The 16,379-nt window shown below is 67.3% G+C and overlaps 9 protein-coding genes across 9 annotated transcripts; 3 read left to right on the top strand and 6 right to left on the bottom strand.

Moving 5' to 3' along the window:
* The first annotated feature begins 93 nt into the window (after nucleotides 1–93).
* MICPUCDRAFT_29323 (uncharacterized protein) lies at nucleotides 94–899 on the top strand. The gene is made up of 2 exons (XM_003062452.1): nucleotides 94–229; nucleotides 384–899. The coding sequence occupies exons 1-2, from the start codon at nucleotides 104–106 to the stop codon at nucleotides 840–842; spliced, it is 585 nt and encodes a 194-aa protein (XP_003062498.1). The 5' UTR covers nucleotides 94–103; the 3' UTR covers nucleotides 843–899.
* Nucleotides 900–992: 93 nt separating this feature from the next.
* On the bottom strand, nucleotides 993–2,438 carry MICPUCDRAFT_42346 (glycosyltransferase family 76 protein; the record flags this gene model as incomplete). Its single annotated transcript, XM_003062693.1, has 1 exon — nucleotides 993–2,438. One exon carries the CDS (start codon nucleotides 2,436–2,438, stop codon nucleotides 993–995), a length of 1,446 nt encoding a protein of 481 aa, XP_003062739.1.
* Nucleotides 2,439–3,803: 1,365 nt separating this feature from the next.
* On the bottom strand, nucleotides 3,804–4,563 carry MICPUCDRAFT_68821 (uncharacterized protein). Its single transcript, XM_003062694.1, has one exon. The coding sequence runs from the start codon at nucleotides 4,372–4,374 to the stop codon at nucleotides 3,979–3,981; it is 396 nt and encodes a 131-aa protein (XP_003062740.1). The 5' UTR covers nucleotides 4,375–4,563; the 3' UTR covers nucleotides 3,804–3,978.
* A 46-nt stretch (nucleotides 4,564–4,609) lies between these two features.
* Nucleotides 4,610–7,588, bottom strand: MICPUCDRAFT_52438 (uncharacterized protein; the record flags this gene model as incomplete). The annotated part of the gene is made up of 3 exons (XM_003062695.1): nucleotides 4,610–5,367; nucleotides 5,606–6,638; nucleotides 6,839–7,588. The coding sequence occupies 3 exons, from the start codon at nucleotides 7,586–7,588 to the stop codon at nucleotides 4,610–4,612; spliced, it is 2,541 nt and encodes an 846-aa protein (XP_003062741.1).
* Nucleotides 7,589–7,753: 165 nt separating this feature from the next.
* On the bottom strand, nucleotides 7,754–8,248 carry MICPUCDRAFT_52439 (uncharacterized protein; the record flags this gene model as incomplete). Its single annotated transcript, XM_003062696.1, has 1 exon — nucleotides 7,754–8,248. The coding sequence occupies one exon, from the start codon at nucleotides 8,246–8,248 to the stop codon at nucleotides 7,754–7,756; it is 495 nt and encodes a 164-aa protein (XP_003062742.1).
* Nucleotides 8,249–8,385: 137 nt separating this feature from the next.
* On the top strand, nucleotides 8,386–9,261 carry MICPUCDRAFT_52440 (uncharacterized protein; the record flags this gene model as incomplete). Its single annotated transcript, XM_003062453.1, has 1 exon — nucleotides 8,386–9,261. The coding sequence occupies one exon, from the start codon at nucleotides 8,386–8,388 to the stop codon at nucleotides 9,259–9,261; it is 876 nt and encodes a 291-aa protein (XP_003062499.1).
* A 102-nt stretch (nucleotides 9,262–9,363) lies between these two features.
* Nucleotides 9,364–11,753, bottom strand: MICPUCDRAFT_52441 (uncharacterized protein; the record flags this gene model as incomplete). Its single annotated transcript, XM_003062697.1, has 4 exons — nucleotides 9,364–9,658; nucleotides 9,818–10,540; nucleotides 10,662–11,104; nucleotides 11,328–11,753. The coding sequence occupies 4 exons, from the start codon at nucleotides 11,751–11,753 to the stop codon at nucleotides 9,364–9,366; spliced, it is 1,887 nt and encodes a 628-aa protein (XP_003062743.1).
* Nucleotides 11,754–12,149: 396 nt separating this feature from the next.
* On the top strand, nucleotides 12,150–14,151 carry TUA2 (alpha tubulin). The gene is made up of 2 exons (XM_003062454.1): nucleotides 12,150–12,297; nucleotides 12,689–14,151. The coding sequence occupies exons 1-2, from the start codon at nucleotides 12,200–12,202 to the stop codon at nucleotides 13,944–13,946; spliced, it is 1,356 nt and encodes a 451-aa protein (XP_003062500.1). The 5' UTR covers nucleotides 12,150–12,199; the 3' UTR covers nucleotides 13,947–14,151.
* A 157-nt stretch (nucleotides 14,152–14,308) lies between these two features.
* On the bottom strand, nucleotides 14,309–15,325 carry MICPUCDRAFT_68830 (uncharacterized protein; the record flags this gene model as incomplete). The annotated part of the gene is made up of 1 exon (XM_003062698.1): nucleotides 14,309–15,325. One exon carries the CDS (start codon nucleotides 15,323–15,325, stop codon nucleotides 14,309–14,311), a length of 1,017 nt encoding a protein of 338 aa, XP_003062744.1.
* Nucleotides 15,326–16,379: the final 1,054 nt, after the last annotated feature.

Here is a 16,379-nt window from a genome sequence, read left to right on the forward strand (position 1 = left end):
TGGCTTTTTAGGTCTCGTTTGAAAGCAGCAGCGAACTCGCAGAAAATTTCCTCGAACTTCTCCGAACGGCGAGCGTCAGTGGGGGCGGCACGGCGGCGCGGTCATGTCGTCGACGTACCCCCCACCCCCGGGGTTCTACAAGCTCTACGCCCCTGACGCGACGACGCCGCCTCCGCCGCCACCGGCGCCGGTCGTGGGCGAGTACGTCGTCTACGGCGAGCGTCACTCGGTGCGCCGTCCCCCCGCCCGTCGTCGTCGAATCAAATCCATCCTTCCCGCCCTCCAGCGCGCGCAGATCCGACCGATCGATCGACCGATCGATCCGTCCGCGCCTCCCGCCGACCGATCATCCCCCCCACCCCCCACACCCCACCCCCACGCAGACGGTCATCTCGGACCCGCCGTTCGAGCAGAGCAAGCTGTATCTCAGCGAGGGCGAGGGCGTGGACCTGCGCGAGGAGCTCAAGCGATTGAACGCGGAGACGCTCGCGCGATTCGTCGCGCTCGTCGACGCGACGCGCGCGGCGCCGTCGACGTACGCGCGTCGCGTCGAAGAGATCACGCTGCTCCTGAACAACATGCATCATCTGCTCAACTCGATACGGCCGTCGCAGGCGCGGAGCACGCTGGAGCACGTGCTGTCGGAGCAGGTGCGGGAGAAGCGGGCGGCGCTCGCGAAGTTGCGCGCGGACGCGGCGGCGGCGGAGGCGACGATGGGAAACCCGCCGAACGACGCGCTGCGAGCGACGGTGCGGCGCGCGATCGACGGCGCGACGCGCGAGGAGACGGAGGATAAGGAGGAGGAGGAGGAGAGAGAAAAAGCGATGGACGTCGACGGGTGATGGATGCGTCGTCCTACCCCGCTACCTTCTTTTACATAGAAATACTACCGCTTAGTTAGCTACTCCCGTCGGCGAACTATCCTACAGTGATGGCTTGACCGGACAGTGATGGCTCTCTGGTTCACTGTCCCGGGCTCTGCCATCACAGTCTCACACCCACGGGTAAAAGTTTGGAAACAACAGCGCGCCGACGGCGAGGTACGACAACGAATAGACGCACCACGCCCTCTGAAACCTCTCCCGGTTCGCGCCGAACGACTCCGCGTCGTCCTCCGAGTCGTGCGTGAACGACCGGCTCCCGCCGCCTCGGCCGTGGTGCGCGACGTGCCAGTACACCGCGGGCGACGTGGACAGCAACCGCGTGGCGACTTCGACGCGCGCGAAGAAGAAGCACGCGAACGCGACGGCGCCGCACACGATGAAGTGCGCGCGCGCGTTTCTTCCGTGCAAGCCGTACGCGTCGCGTCGCTCGCGCTTGGACTGCGTCCCGCAGAAGTGCTGCCACGTCGCGTGCGACGCGACGACAAGCATCGGCGCGGCGAGGAGAAAGTTCGGGAGCTGCTTCCGCTCGAAGTACCTCAGAAAGCCGACGTTCCAGTACCGCGACTGAATAAACGCGTACGCCGGCGTCCGCGCGTCGTCGCACCACGGCCTCCGGTCGCCCACTCTCCTCCCGGCGCCGCAGTAAGCCTTCCGCGCGTCGCGGTCGACGAGGTACGGCGCGAGCGCGACGACGCCGCACCGCGCGACGCACGCGGCGATCGACGCGAGGAGCTTCATCGCGTCCCCGGCGGCGGAATAGGCGGCGGCGTCCGCGAAGCGCGCCGGGACTTTCCCGGCGGCGCCCTTCGCGGCGCTGTCGTCCTCCGCGGGCGGCGACACCCCGATCTCGCTCCCCGGGGTCTCGATCGCGCGCCGCTTCCGTGCGAACGCGCTCTTCCCCCACGCGCGGAGGATCACGCGGTCGAGGAGATCCCAGAGGAGGTGCGTCGCCAGGAGGACGCCATTGCTTCGCGTCGCCGCCGCGACGAAGAAGACCGCCGTCGCGATGTTTCGCCTCCCTCGCGCGACGCACAGGCATCCGACGAACGACGCGAGCGCGAAGAGCGACTCCGTGTACGCGACCCCGTGGAACACGCTCGCGGGGTTGAACGCGTACAGCAGCGCCGCCGCGCGCGCGAGCGCGGCGTCGCCGACGACGGCGAGGCCGAGGTGTTCGAGCGTCGCCGCGCCGAGAACGTGCGCGAGATTCGAGATCATCAGCGCGCTCGTCGCGAGGCCGCAGCGCGAGGGTTCGCTTTCGCCGCCGCCGCCGAGGCGCGTCGCGCGTTCGACGAAGCGCATCGCGATCGGGTACGCCGGGAAGAACGCGCGGTTCTGCTCGTGCGCGTACCCGCGCGCGGCGATATCGAGGTAGTACACCGAATCCCACGTCATCGCTCCCTCGACCGCGCGACACGCCCACGACGACGACGACGACGACGACGAGTGCCGCGCGGACGTGTCGTAATCCGGCACGAGCGCGTCGAAGAGAAACACCGCGGCGAGGGTGACGACGCGCGCGAGCGTCGCGGCGCGCCACACGGAGACCGCCATCGGCCGGCCGCGGCCGTGGCACTGAGAGGGGAATAACGATGCCGTGCGCTTTTTTGAAGCTCGCGCGACGACTTCATCGTTTCTGCAGGCGGAATCCGACGTTCTTAGGGTTGCGACGATCACTCGCGCGGGCGCGACCGCACGCCGCGCGGAGTCACCATGGGGGCCCCGGTCGGTCCGAACGACGACGCGGGCATGGAGACGTACTTCTACGTCGACCTTCAGAACAACGTCCAGGGCCCGTACCCGTGGTCGCACCTCGCGCAGTGGCTCGACGCGCGTTACATCACCGACGATCTGAAGGTGACGCGGTCCGGGGAGGAGCGGTGGACGACGCTGGGGGAGATGAGAGCGAGGAAGAGCGCGGGGAAGATCGACGTCGCCGCCGCGATCGCCGCCGCGGAGGCGCCGTCGAAGAGAAACACCGCGGGCGGCGGCGGTACAGCTGGCGGCGAGGACGACGACGAGGAGACCGGGGATCCCATCGCGCGCCGCGACGCCGAGGACGCGAAGAAGTTCCCCGCGGAGATTCGCGCGAAATACGTCTACAAAGAGTCCGTGGAAGACCGCGTGAAGCGGATGATGCGCGAGGGGAAGTTCGGCGAGAAGCTCATCGCGTTCGTTCGCGACATCGGGAGCGGGAAGGAGGGCGGGAAGGGCGACGGCGGCGAGAAAGGCGGCGGAATGGCGACCAAGGGGAGTTTCTTACACCTCGGAGGGATGGGGGGGAGCGCATCCGGCGGGAGCTCCCCCGCGACCGATCGCGGCGGCCGCGGCGGCGGCGGGCCGTCGTCCGACCCGTCGCCGTCGCGGCTAGGTAAAGAGGGCGGAAACGGCGGCGGCGGCGGTGGTGGGGGTGGGACGAAGCGCGCGAGGGACGACGGCGGCGACGGCGACGGCGGCGCGGCGAAGCTCCCGAAAAAGGCGCACGCAACGAACGGCCAACCGCCGGTGTTCGAACCCGCGAAGCCGGTGGAGATCCCGACGAGACCGATCGACGCGACGACGAGATCGCCTGGTACGAAAGGAAAGGGAAAGGGGGGAAAAAGAGGCGCGGCGACCTCGGGGCCGGTCGACCCGAGAGATCGCGACGCGATGCGCGCGGCGGCGGTTGAAGCGGCGGAGAAGAAGCGTCCCGGCGACCTCATCATCCCGCGGTGGGCGATCGAGGTCATCGCCGCCGCGAAATACGAAGCCGACGCGAAGAAGGCGGAAGGCTCTGACGCCGGCGACGAGGACGGCGAAATCCGCGGCGGCGGGTACGACAGCGACGTGTCCTGGGGCGAGCGGAAGGGCACGCGGGAGAGCAAAGAGGCGTACGAAGCGCGCGTCCGCGAAGAGAGAGAAGCCAAGGCGAGAGAGGAGGAGGAGCTCGCCGCCGCGGACGCCGCCGCGGTAGCGGCAGAGAAGGCCGCCGCCGCCGCCGCCGCCGCGCCGCCGATCCCGGACGCGGTTCGAGAGGAGATGGAGACGCGCGCGCGGCTGGCGAGGTGTGAGACTGCTTCCCATACGACCCCGTTCGCGATGTGAACGCCGTTCCTTAAGGACTTTCCCCGTCGTCACTCTTCACCCGCACTTCCCTTTCAACGTTTGACCGGTAAGACGTTCGACTGACCGATCGCTTCACCCACAGGTTCGCGAGGGACGAGACGCTCGGGGACTGGCGCGCGCCGTCGGCGGCGGACGCGTGGCGATGGAGCGACGGCCCGCGCGACGACCGGGACCTGCGGCTGGAGCTCGAGGCGTCGGGCGCGGGGTTCGTCGCCGCGGTGCGCGCGGAGGACGATTTATATCGCGTCGTGAGGGGCGACGGCGCGAGGTACGGGGACGCGCTGGACGGCGTCAAGGCGGCGGGGTCGGGGAAGACGATGCGAAACGACGGGAAACAGCGCGCGACGGCGGCGCGGTTCGCCGGCGCGATGTTCGACGCGATCATCAAGAACCGGCGGCGGTTGTTCTACGACCTCGTCGAGGAGCCGCTCGCGAAGAGAATGGATTTTAACGGGAACGGCGGCGGGAGGTAGCCGAGGCGATCGATCGATCGATCGACCGACCGACCGACGAAGTCATGCATTCACGCCCGGCGACGGAAACTTATTATTTTAATCGAGACGACGGACAGACGACTCGAACGATCGATCCGCCGGCGGCCTACGTACGGTATCATCGTATCACTTCGCCGCGTCTGCGATGCGCTGGAGCGGCTTCTTCAACGTCCCGTCCGGGTTTCGAACGTAGATGCTCGGCCGGTCCGCGGCGACGCCGCCGACGCTCCCTTGCCCCGCGCTGCTCCCTCTGGCGCCCCTGCCCATCCCAATCCGCGGCTTCGGAGGCGGCGAGACGTGACCCTCCGGCGGCGGCGTCAGCTGCTTCACCGAAAACGACCGCTCCGTCTTCCCGTTCCTCCCCGGCTTGACGTCCACGCACTTCACCTCCACCTCCGTCCCGACCGGCATCAGGCTCTCCACCTCGCTCTCGCTGATGAACCCGCCGTCCCACGAGTACTCGGTCACGTGCAGTAAGCCCTCGCACCCCGTCGGCGCGCGCACGATCCACCCGAAGGGCTTCGTATCGATCACCGTCGCGCCGTACGTCGCGCCCTTCTCCACCTCCTTCGTCAGAAGCTCCACCTGCTCGACCGCGAGCGCGAGCGCGTCCTTCGACGGGGCGAATATGCCGACGCGCGCGGCGAGCTCGCCCGCGGCGGGCTCGGCCTGGCGGATGGAGATCTTCGCCGACGTCGTCGCCTCGATGTTCTTGATCGTCGAGCCCTGCGGCCCGATGAGCTTGCCGACAAACTTTTGGTCCATCTCGAGCGTCGCGTACCGCGGCGTGAACGCGGACATCTCGTCCGCTTCCCTCGGCCTCGCGATCGCGGCGTACATCTCGTCGATGACCTGGTTCCTCGCGACGGACGCCTCGTCGAGCGCTTCGCACAGGATGTCGAGCGGGATGCCCTGCGGCTTGCAGTCCAACTGAGGGTCGAGGGTCCGCGCGAGCGAACGAACGTCGGGGTGGAGTTGAAAGGCGTCAGTTGGAGGCGGCGTTGGCGGTGATTGAAACCGTAAGGTTGTTGGGCGGAGAGAGACGCCGGGAAGTCAAGTCCTTAAGGATCGACGTTCACCACGCCGACGGGGTCGTATGGGAACCGGTGTAATAATACGAACGCGCCTGAATCCCGGTGATCCCGCCTCGGGTGCCCGCGATCTTAAAGTCCATGTCCCCCAACACGTCCTCCAGCCCCATGATGTCCGACAACAGCGCGTGCCTCGTCACGTTGCCGTCCTCGTCCTCGTCCATGACGAGCCCGACGGAGATGGCGCCCACGTGCTCCGCGATGGGCACGCCCGCGTCCATCAGCGCGAGAGATCCCGCGCACACGGCGGCCATCGAAGAAGACCCGTTGCTCTCCAACGTCTCCGCGTTGACGCGCACCGCGAACGGGTACGCGTCGTCGTCCGGGATCATCCCCGCGAGGGACTTCTCCGCGAGCGCGCCGTGGCCAATCTCTCGGCGCGATAAGCCGCCGCGCCGCGGCGTCTCGTTTATGGAGAAGGACGGGAACGCGTAGTGGAGCATAAACTTTTTGTTCTTCGGACCGACGGGCGCGTCCAGGCGTTGAAAGTCGTCCACGCTGCCGATCGTGACCGTCGCGAGCGCCTGCGTGTTCCCACGCTCGAACACCGAGGAGCCGTGGACGACGGGGATCGCGCCCACCTCCGCGGCGAGCGACCGCAGCTCGGTGAGTTTCCGCCCGTCGACGCGGACACCTTTTTCGAAAACGAGATCGCGCATCGCGCGCGAGCTCGCGGCGAGGTACGCGGCGTCGAGCGCCTGCGGCGTTAGCTCCATCCCGTGCGACGTCGCGAGTTCCTCCGCGATCTCCGCCTTGAGCTCCGCCATCATCCGCCCGCGCTCCGACTTGCTCTGAATTTTGAGCTCGTAGAGTCGCGTCAGGCGCGGGACGGCGAGCGCCTTCAATTTCGCCGCCGCCGCCGCCGTCGCGTCCGCCTCCTCCGGCAGCGGCCGCTTCTCCTTCCCGACGCGCTCGCGCAGCCTCCGCTGCGGCGCGATGAGCAGCTTCGCGGCGTCGTGCGCGGCGCGCAACGCCTTCGCGACGACCGCTTCCGGCACCCCCCCTCTCTTCGTCGCCGACGCCTCGATCATCAGCGCCCTGTCCTCCGTGCCGGCGTAGAGGAGCTCGGGGTCGAGGGTCCATACGAAGCGACGAACGTCGGGGTGGAGTTGAAAGGCGTCAGATGGAGTTGAAAGGCGTCGAGGTGTGTCGGGATTGAAAGCGAGCGGTGGGCGGAGAGATGCGCCGGATGAGAAAGTCCTTAAGGATCGGCGTTCACCACGCCAACGCGGTCGTACGGGGACCAGTGTGAGATAGAACGCACCTCAAACTCGCTCTCCGCCCGCGTCGCGTCGTCCGGGTTCGTCACGATCACCTCGCCGTCGTTCACGACCGCGACGCGGACCGCGCCGACCGGCCCGTTCCACGGGATCGACGACGCGTGCAACGCCGCCGACGCGCCGTTCACCGCGAGGACGCTCGGGTCTAGCGATCGGTCGCTCGCGAGGACGATGGCTTGCACGCTCGTGTCGTTGCGGAACGCCTTTGGGAAGAGCGGTCGTATCGCGCGGTCGACGACTCGCATCGCGAGCACCTCGCGGTCCTTCGGCGCGCCCTCTCGCCTCGTGAACGTGCTCGGGATCTTCCCGTACGCGCTCGCGCGCTCGCGGTACTCGACGTTGAGCGGGAAGAACCCCGCGTTCGGGTCCGGCTCTCTCGCGGCGACCGCGGCGCACATCACTCGGTTGTCGCCCATGCTCGCCATGACCGCGCCGTCGGCGAGCCTCGCGAGTCTTCCCGTCTCGAACGCGATCGCGGTCTCGACGCCGTCGCGGCCGAGCTTCAGGGATACGGACTCGCGGATAGCAGCGCCGTTCTGGTTCGTCCCGCTCGACGACGATTCTTCTCCGGACTCGGTTCGCGCGGTCGTCGCGAAGCCGCCGCCGCGTCGTCCGATCTCGATCTCTCCCCGATCGCGCGTCCACGCGCGGACGGCGTCGAGCATCCTGGGGCGCGCCGTCGCGCTCCACGCGCGTCTCGACGCCCTCGCGGCCTCGCGAAGCGCCGACGCCATGACGCTCTCGAGGAGAGGGATGCGGAGGGGGGGGACGAGGAGCGTGCGCCTGGTCGGCGCGCGCGCGAGAAGAGTGTTTTCGGCACGGCACGCGATCGATCGGCGGCCGGGAGTTCGTTTTCAATCATCTTTCTCGTGCTAGCTACGCGCGCTTCCCCTCCTCCCTCACGCCGCCTCCTTCTCCCCCTCCTCCTCCTTCGCCGCCGCCGCCTCCGCCGACATGAGCGCCGCCGCCGCCGCGCTCGGCTTGTACCCCGGCAACGTCGCGGGGTCGACGCCATCATTAGACGGCTCGGGCTCGAGCTCGGGCATGTTGTCCCACTTCTCCTTCACGGCCTCTCTGTACGCGCGGCACAGGTGCAGGATCCGGTAGTCCTTGCGCTGGATGACATCGCGCGCCTCCTCGAGGTCTTTCTCCAGAGATCTGCAGCGTCGCTCCGTGGCGTTCGTCGTCGCGCGCGCGCGCCCCAGGTCCGCGCGGAGATCATACAGCATCGCCACGACTTTCTTCTGGTACGCGCGCAGGTCGCCGCCGCTCGCGCCGCCGCTGCCACCGCCGCCGCCGCCGCCGGGGGACGCGAGCTTGAGCTCGAGCGCGGCGAGGCGACGCTCCGCCTCCGCCGCGCGGCGCTCGAACGCGGCGAGGGACGGGTCCGCCATCTCTCGTCGCCTGCTATTGTGAAGGTCTCATCAGACGGAAGGGTTTCCTCGAGTTTCCACGACGAGCCTGGCTCCTCGTCCGAGGTTCGGCAGAGAGGAGGACGCGCGCCGCCCCCCCCCCCACCCCCCCCGCCGCCATGGACGCCGCGCGCGACGACGACGACGACGACGACGACGTCGAGAGAGACGCTGATGAGACGTCGTCGTCGAGGTCGTACGCGGACGAGCGCATCATCGCCGTCGCCGTCCTCGCGCGCGTCCCCGACGTCTCCGCGCGAGCCACCTTTCGCCTCGTCTCGCGCGCGTGGTACTTCGCCGAGGCGGACGCCGCCGCGCTGCCGCGCCGCGTGATTTTCCCCGCGAACGCGTTCTCGACCGCGCGACTGCTGAACCCGTGCTGGCGGACGCAGGTGAACCGCGTGCTGTGGCTCACGTCACACGCGGGGTTCCCGGAGGCGCTGTCGGGTGGACGAGCGCGCGAGCTGCTCGAGAGCGCGCTCGATCGGAGTGGGGACTTTTTTTGCGCGTACGCCGCCGGTGCGTCCGCGCGTTCGTTGCCACACGTTGTGCCACGTCACTCACCGGATCTGATCCGCGATCTGAGTACGCGCGAGCTCACCGACCGTGTTGTCCCTCCACGTGTCATCCACGTGTCGTATCGTATCGTATCGCACATAGGCGCCGGGAAGCTTCACCTGCTGAAGTGGTTGCGCGGCGAAGGCTATCCGTGGGGATACGCGTGCTCGCAAGCGGCCGCGGCGGGGCACTTGGACGTCCTAAAGTGGGCGCACCAGAGAGGCGCGCCGCTGAACGACTGGAACTGCTACTACGCGCGCCTGCACGGGCACATCGACGTGCTCAAATACCTATACGACGTCGGCGCGCCGAACGCGTCGGATTTCAAACACTACGTCGAAGCCGGGAGCACGACGTTGGGCTGGCCGCCGCCGCCCGAGGACGAAGACGACGACGACGACGAGGCGAGGCGGCGTGCGTCGGGTTCACAGGGTTAGGGTTCATCGTTTAGGGTTTAGGGTTTACGATACAGAGCACAGGGTAGGGTTGGGCGCACGAGACGCCGCACGCACCCACGCTAGACGACTTATCATGCAGTACTACTTCGGAGGGACGACTGAAAAGTCTCCGGGCGCGGCGGGCGCCGCCAACACCGCCCTCAACCGCGCGTCGATCGCCTCCATCCCTCTCTTGATCACCTCTTTCTTCCCCATCCGGAACTCGATCGCGCAGATCGCGTCGTTCCTTTCGCCGCTGCCGAGTTGACCGAGTTGACCGGGCGCCGCGCCCGCGCTTTGATCGCGTTCGCCGCGAAGCTTCGCGAGCTCGACGGCGTCCTCTCGAAGCGTCGTCTGGAAATTTCCAAGCGCCAGCGCCAACGCGGCTTGGCACGTTCTGAGGGTCGAGGGTCCATACAAAGCGAAGTCGGGGTGGAGTTGAAAGGCGTCAGAAGCGGCGTTGAAAGGCGCCGAAGTGTGTCGGGATTGAAACCGAGGGGTGGGCGCAGAGAATCGCCGGGCAAAGTCCTTAAGGAACGGCGTTCACCACGCCGACGCGGTCGTATGGGGACCAGTGTGAAGGAGAACGCGCCTGAGCGCGTACGCCTCCCTCGTGCGATCCAACGGCGAGCGCCACAGATCCCCGAGCTCCTCCTGCGTCAGCGGGGTCGCGCGCTGCGCGTTCGCGTTCGTACTCGTATTCGTATTCGTCGCGACGGTTGACGTTCCATCTTCTTCCCCCTGGCCGCCACGGCCGCCGCCGCGCCCGAGAAGGTCCTCGGGTTTGGACGCGTACAGGACCCGCACGCCGGCGAGCATCCTGTGGTCGATCGGCGACCGCGGGTCCGCGCGCACGAGAATCTCTTGGTCCGGCGCGACGGTTGACGTTCCATCTTCCCCGCCGACGGGACCGCGCTCGAGTCGTAACTCCGCGAGCGCGCGGCGCTGCCACGGCGCGAACGGATCCCCGGCGCCGTCGTCCGCCGTCGCGCCGCCGCCGCGACCTCTCACAGTCGCCCCCGTCGAGACCCCGAACGGCGTCGCGCTCAACCCCGCGACCTCCCTCGCAGCCTCCAACAACCCCAAGTCCCACCTGAGCCCCGCGCTATCGTGCGGATTGAGATCGATCGCGTCGTCCCTGAAATTCGCGACGGTTGACGTTCCATCTTCCCCCTCCCCCAAAACGCCCCCGCGCGGCACGAACCCGTAGTCGAGCAAAAACGCGTCGTTATTTAACGCGCCGTAACACAGCGTCACCGCGTCGCCCGCGCGCAACGGCCTGAAGTCGGGGTGGAGTTGAAAAGCGTCAGTTGGAGTTGAAAGGCGCCGAGGACGGTGATTAAACGCGGGGGGTGGGCGAAGAGAGACGCCGGGCAAAGTCCTTAAGGAACGGCGTTCACCACGCCGACGCGGTCGTATGGGAACCAGGGTGAGATAAAACGCGCCTCGCGGCGACGAGCTCGACCGCGCCGTCGTCGTCCGGGTCCGGTCGAACGACCGCGCTGGCGTCGAACGCGTGGTTTGCGACGTCTATCAGGGGTAAGAACGCCGCGGGGTGGTCCGGGCCGCGGACGCGAAACGCGCGCGACGACGCGCACGCCGTCGCCCAGCCCAACGCGTCCGCCTCCACGGCGTACCCGTCGAACGGCGACGACGCGTACGCGACGTTTGACGTTCCATCTTCTTCCTGAAGAAGGCGTTTCTTTTTCTCTTCCGCGTACGCCTGCTTCAGCGGGCCGTCCGCGAAGTCCATCAGGAACCGCGCGCGGCGGCGGAGCTGGGCGGCGACGGGCGGGTACTGCAACGCCGCCGCGTTGGCGGGCGAGAAAAACAGCGGGATCCCCTGACGCGCCGAAAGGGGAGGGTGGAGTTCAGGGGTTTAGGGTCAGAAGCGGAGTTGATAGGCGTCATAGGGTCGAGCGTTGAAAGCAGCGAGGGGTGGTGGGCGCAGAGACGCGCCGGGCGAACGAAGTCCTTAAGAAACGGCGTTCACCACGCCAACGCGGTCTTTATGGGGACCAGTGTGAATGCGAACGCGCCTGATGCGCCGCCGGGAGGAGCCGGACGTACGGCGCGAAGCGCGACTTGGCGCCGAGCGCGCGCTCGCGGAGCAGCGCGAGCCCGAGCTTCGCGCTCCACAGGTCCGCGGGGACCTGATCGATCAGGCGCGTCAGCGACGGCGGCGTCGACGTCGAGGCCGACGCGTCGTCGAAATCGTCGTCGCCGTCGTCGTGGCGGTACGACAGCTGAAGACGTCTCGGGAGACGCGCGAGGCGCGCGCCCTCGTCGACGTCTCTCGACGCGGTCAGCCCCCAGTTCATGGCTCGCGTCTGGACCATCCGCACGCCGTTCGTCTTCGCGCCGTTGGATTCGAGCTGCGCGGGGTGTTGGGGTTGGGGAAGCGGGGCGACGAGACGCGATGAGATGATGATGATGTCGGCACCGGAGACCGGACGAGAACGAACGAACGGGGCGCTGAGGGACGCACCCATCGCGCGAACGAGTTCAGGACCGCGGCCTCGAGCGCGGACTCCTGCTCGGAGATGGACGACGACGACGTCGTGGACGAGGCGCGCCGCGCGGAGGAGGAGGAGGAGGAGGACCGCGCGCGCGCGGCGACGCGGGCGAGCCGCGCGAGCCGCATCGTGCGCGCGCGCGAGCTTTTTGGGGCCCTCGGAGGTCTCGCGTGCGCAATGCAGTGCATCTCAGTCTTGCCTCGCGTTCGGTGCGATGAGTTGACCCACCCTCGGTTTCAAAAGTTGATCGCGACGCGGTCGAACCGATCGATGAACACGGCGATCGCGCTTTCGCCAATTTTCGTCGAAGGAAGCTCGACCCGCGTCGCGAATAAAACCGCGGAGAGACGCGCCCAACAGATCATTCCTCAGGACGTCCTTACAGCGTTCTTTCGAAACCCAACTCTCTCTTCTCTTACACCATGCGTGAAGTCATCTCCATCCACATCGGCCAGGCCGGTATCCAGACCGGTAACGCGTGCTGGGAGCTTTACTGCCTCGAGCACGGCATCCAGCCCGAGTGCGTCCCCGCCCGCCTTGACGGGGTTCTTTCAAACGACGGAGCGGGAAAATGAACCCTAAAATAGATCCCGTCTCGAGGGCGTCCGCGGCGCGGTTCGAGCGTCGCTCGCGCTCGAACCGCGGAGGGGACGTCCTCGTGGGGTTCGCGCGACGTTTTCTCGCCTCGGAGCGCTCGCACCGCGCTCGCGCGGCGGCGCGCGCGGGGAAAGATCGCGGGCTCTTTTATACCCGTTGACCGCCGTGTGCATCTTGGAGGGGGGAAAGGAAATATCTTCTCCCTCCTCTTCGACGCGAAGAAGACGCTTCGCCCCCTCGACGCGCGCTGATGTCATGACTGACGCGCGCCCTTCCTCCCACCCCCTCCGCCCTCGCCTCTTCCTCCTGAACAGTGGCCAGATGCCCTCCGACAAGACCATCGGCGGCGGCGACGACGCGTTCAACACCTTCTTCTCCGAGACTGGCGCTGGCAAGCACGTCCCCCGCTGCGTCTTCCTCGATCTCGAGCCCACCGTGATCGACGAGGTCCGCACCGGCACGTACCGCCAGCTGTTCCACCCCGAGCAGCTCATCTCCGGCAAGGAGGACGCCGCGAACAACTTCGCCCGTGGTCACTACACCATCGGCAAGGAGATCGTTGACCTCTGCCTCGACCGCATCCGCAAGCTCGCGGACAACTGCACGGGTCTCCAGGGCTTCATGGTCTTCAACGCCGTCGGCGGTGGTACCGGCTCCGGTCTCGGTTCCCTCCTCCTCGAGCGCCTCTCCGTGGATTACGGCAAGAAGTCCAAGCTCGGCTTCACGGTGTACCCCTCCCCGCAGGTGTCCACCGCCGTCGTTGAGCCGTACAACTCCGTGCTCTCCACGCACTCCCTCCTCGAGCACACCGACGTCGCCGTCATGCTCGACAACGAGGCGATCTACGACATCTGCCGCCGGTCCCTCGACATCGAGCGCCCGACGTACACGAACCTTAACAGGCTCGTCGGCCAGGTCATCTCCTCCCTCACGGCGTCTCTCCGTTTCGACGGTGCGCTCAACGTCGACATCACGGAGTTCCAGACCAACCTCGTGCCGTACCCGCGCATCCACTTCATGCTTTCGTCGTACGCCCCCGTCATCTCGGCGGAGAAGGCGTACCACGAGCAGCTCTCCGTCGCGGAGATCACTAACTCCGCGTACGAGCCGGCGTCCATGATGGCCAAGTGCGATCCCCGCCACGGCAAGTACATGGCGTGCTGCCTCATGTACCGTGGCGACGTCGTCCCCAAGGACGTCAACGCCGCCGTCGCGACGATCAAGACCAAGCGCACGATTCAGTTCGTCGACTGGTGCCCGACCGGTTTCAAGTGCGGTATCAACTACCAGCCCCCGACCGTCGTTCCGGGTGGCGATCTCGCCAAGGTGCAGCGCGCCGTGTGCATGATCTCCAACTCCACCGCCATCGCGGAGGTGTTCTCCCGCCTCGACCACAAGTTCGACCTCATGTACGCCAAGCGTGCGTTCGTCCACTGGTACGTCGGCGAAGGTATGGAGGAGGGCGAGTTCTCCGAGGCCCGCGAGGATCTCGCCGCCCTCGAGAAGGATTACGAGGAGGTTGGCGCCGAGTCCGCCGAGGGCGACGGCGAGGAGGAGGCTGAGGAGTACTAAACGGTGCGCCGAAGCTGAGTCTTTACCGACCGAAACGCAAAAAAAAAGAAGAGCGCGGCGGCGTGAGGCGGGGCCCGTTTTCGGACGAGCCCTTCCTCTCGAACGGCGTCGCGTTAAAAAAAACCAAAAAAATAACCCGAGAAGTTTTTAGGAGTGATAGTTATCTAGCAGCCCGCTTGTAATTGACGTTTCTTTCTTCTCAAATAAGGTTACGATGACGTATGAACCCCGCGGCGTCGCGACTCTGTTTTCTGTTTTCGGTTAGACGGCTCTCGCGTTCGTTCATTCGCTACTAGTGCTTACTGCGCGCTACGTTCGATCGGAACAGAAGATCCCTTCGTTCGTCGATCGATTTCATCCTCTCAACTGGCCGCGGGCGGCGCGGGCGGCGGCAGGCGAGGTATCGCAGGACGCGCCCCCTCGCCGCTCCCGGCGCGCGCCGCCGCCGCCGCCGCCGCGCACTCCTTACACCGGTGCTTCAGCCGTTTGTGCGGGCAAATGGACGCGCCGCCGCACTCCTTGCACTGACTCCTCAGCCGCCCGTGCGAGCATATCGACGCCCCACCGCACTCCTTGCACTTGCTCTTCTGTCGCCCGTGCGGACATATCGACTTCCCCCCGCACTCGCGGCAGTACCGCCGCTCTCTCCCGTGCGCGCAAATCGCGCTCCCGCCGCAGTCTTTACACCGCGACCGCACCTTCCCGTGCTGACAGATCCCGTTCCCGCCGCACTCCTTGCAGTAGTACCGCTCGCGCTTGTGCACGCATATCGACGCGCCGCCGCAGTCCTTACACATCGCGCGCAGGCGGTTGTGCTGACAGATGGACACGCCGCCGCAATCTTTGCACTGCGACTTGACGCGCCCGTGCACGCACCGCCCGCTCTCTCTCGCGCGCGCCGCGCCCGCGGGGTTGCAGTCCTTGCACCGGCTCTTCCGTCGTCCGTGCGCGCACTGCTGACTCTCGAGGACAGCGGCCGCGGTCGCGGCGACGGCGACGGTTGACGTTCCAGCTTCCGCCGCCGCCGTCGTCGACCCGCCGCCGCCGCCGCGCGTCGTCGTCGTCGTCGCCGCCGCCGCCGCGAGCTGCAGCAGCGCGATCCCCTGCGCGCTGGTCGACTCCGGCGTCGTCGTCGACCTCCGTCGCTTCCGCGGCGGCGGGGACTGACTCTTCTCCTGATTCGTCGCGCGCGCGTCCTTCGCCGGCGCGGGCGCCGCCGCCGGCGCGGCGGCGGCGTCGCGGACCCGGCGCGCGTACGAGCACGTCGCGTCCACGGTCAGTCCGTTCAACGCCGCGCACCTCAGCGCGGCGTCGACGACGATCTTCGCGAGGCCTCGCCCTCGCTTCGCCGGCGGCGTGAACGTGTGCCACAGCTCCATGACGCCGCGCGACGACGGAGGTTCGTCGCGTCGCGTTGAGGTGTTCGACGACGCGCCCCGGGGTCGAACGCGCGTCGACGACGCGGGATCTCGCGCGCGCTCGCTCGCGTCCACGACGCCGCTGTCGTCCGGGAATTCCAGCTCGAACCCCGCGGGAACGTCCCTGAGGCGATACGCCGCGTACGCGTCCTCGGATTTCGCCGCGCCGTCGTCGCGCGCGGTGATGACATCCCCACTGTCATCGTGTGGAATTTTTTTTTTGTCGGTGGAAAAGATCACGAACCTCCCCTCCCCGGGGAACGTCGCGCGCGCGTCGACTTCTAGGCACACGCCGGCGCCGTCGTCCGCGCGGGCGCGATCGCGCTTCGTCGGCGGCATCCCCACCGCGCTCGCGCCCTCGACGCGCGGGTGGTCCGAGAGCGCGCGACGTAATCTGCGGTCGAACGCGGATGAGGGCGTTCGACTTTTACTCTTCTCTCGGCCAATCGCGTCGCGCGACGGTTGATCGCGACGGTTGATCGGTCGCGGGCTCGGTGAAAAATGCGGTTTGAAGGCGCGGCCGTTGCCGATGAAGCGCACGGTCGAACGGGGATTTTTGCGAACGCTTTTCGTCGCGCGTTCGACCCCCGAGCCTCGAGTTTTGCGTACTACGTACGCGCGTTCCCGTATGGGCAAACAAGGTGGGTCAACTTTCCGCGGGTAATCCGAGCTGGCAACTTCCTGCACCACATTTCAGCCGCGAAAGGTCGCGCTTCGCGCGGAAAAACCTGTTCTAACGGGCGCTTTTGATGACGCGTCCAAGACGCGTCATACCCGACGGCACGCTCACCCACGCTCGCGCGCGCGCCGTAGCGTTCCATCCCGCGGAGACTCACCTTCCACACGCACCATGCGAGCCCTCGCGACGCGCGGCAAAGAAGCCGCCGCGCGCGCGATCGCGGCGCTGAACCAGACCGCGAAGACGGGCCTAGGTTCGAACGCTGGAATCGCCCCCTCCCCCGTCGGCGACAACACGTTCCGCTTTCGCGGCGTCGTCGGCGCGGCAAGCCCGCGG

This window comes from Micromonas pusilla (genome assembly GCF_000151265.4).
Source record: "Micromonas pusilla CCMP1545 genomic scaffold MICPUCscaffold_12, whole genome shotgun sequence".
Classification (NCBI taxonomy): domain Eukaryota; kingdom Viridiplantae; phylum Chlorophyta; class Mamiellophyceae; order Mamiellales; family Mamiellaceae; genus Micromonas; species Micromonas pusilla.

Excerpts from the sequence above, each read along its gene's own strand:
- MICPUCDRAFT_29323 (XM_003062452.1), top strand. The coding sequence starts at position 104 with ATGTCGTCGACGTACCCCCCACCCCCGGGGTTCTACAAGCTCTACGCC. Across the intron at positions 230-383 it reads TCTACGGCGAGCGTCACTCG|ACGGTCATCTCGGACCCGCC; the intron begins GTGCGCCGTCCC and ends ACCCCCACGCAG.
- MICPUCDRAFT_68821 (XM_003062694.1), bottom strand. The coding sequence starts at position 4,374 with ATGATCGCGTCGAACATCGCGCCGGCGAACCGCGCCGCCGTCGCGCGC.
- TUA2 (XM_003062454.1), top strand. The coding sequence starts at position 12,200 with ATGCGTGAAGTCATCTCCATCCACATCGGCCAGGCCGGTATCCAGACC. Across the intron at positions 12,298-12,688 it reads GAGCACGGCATCCAGCCCGA|TGGCCAGATGCCCTCCGACA; the intron begins GTGCGTCCCCGC and ends CCTCCTGAACAG.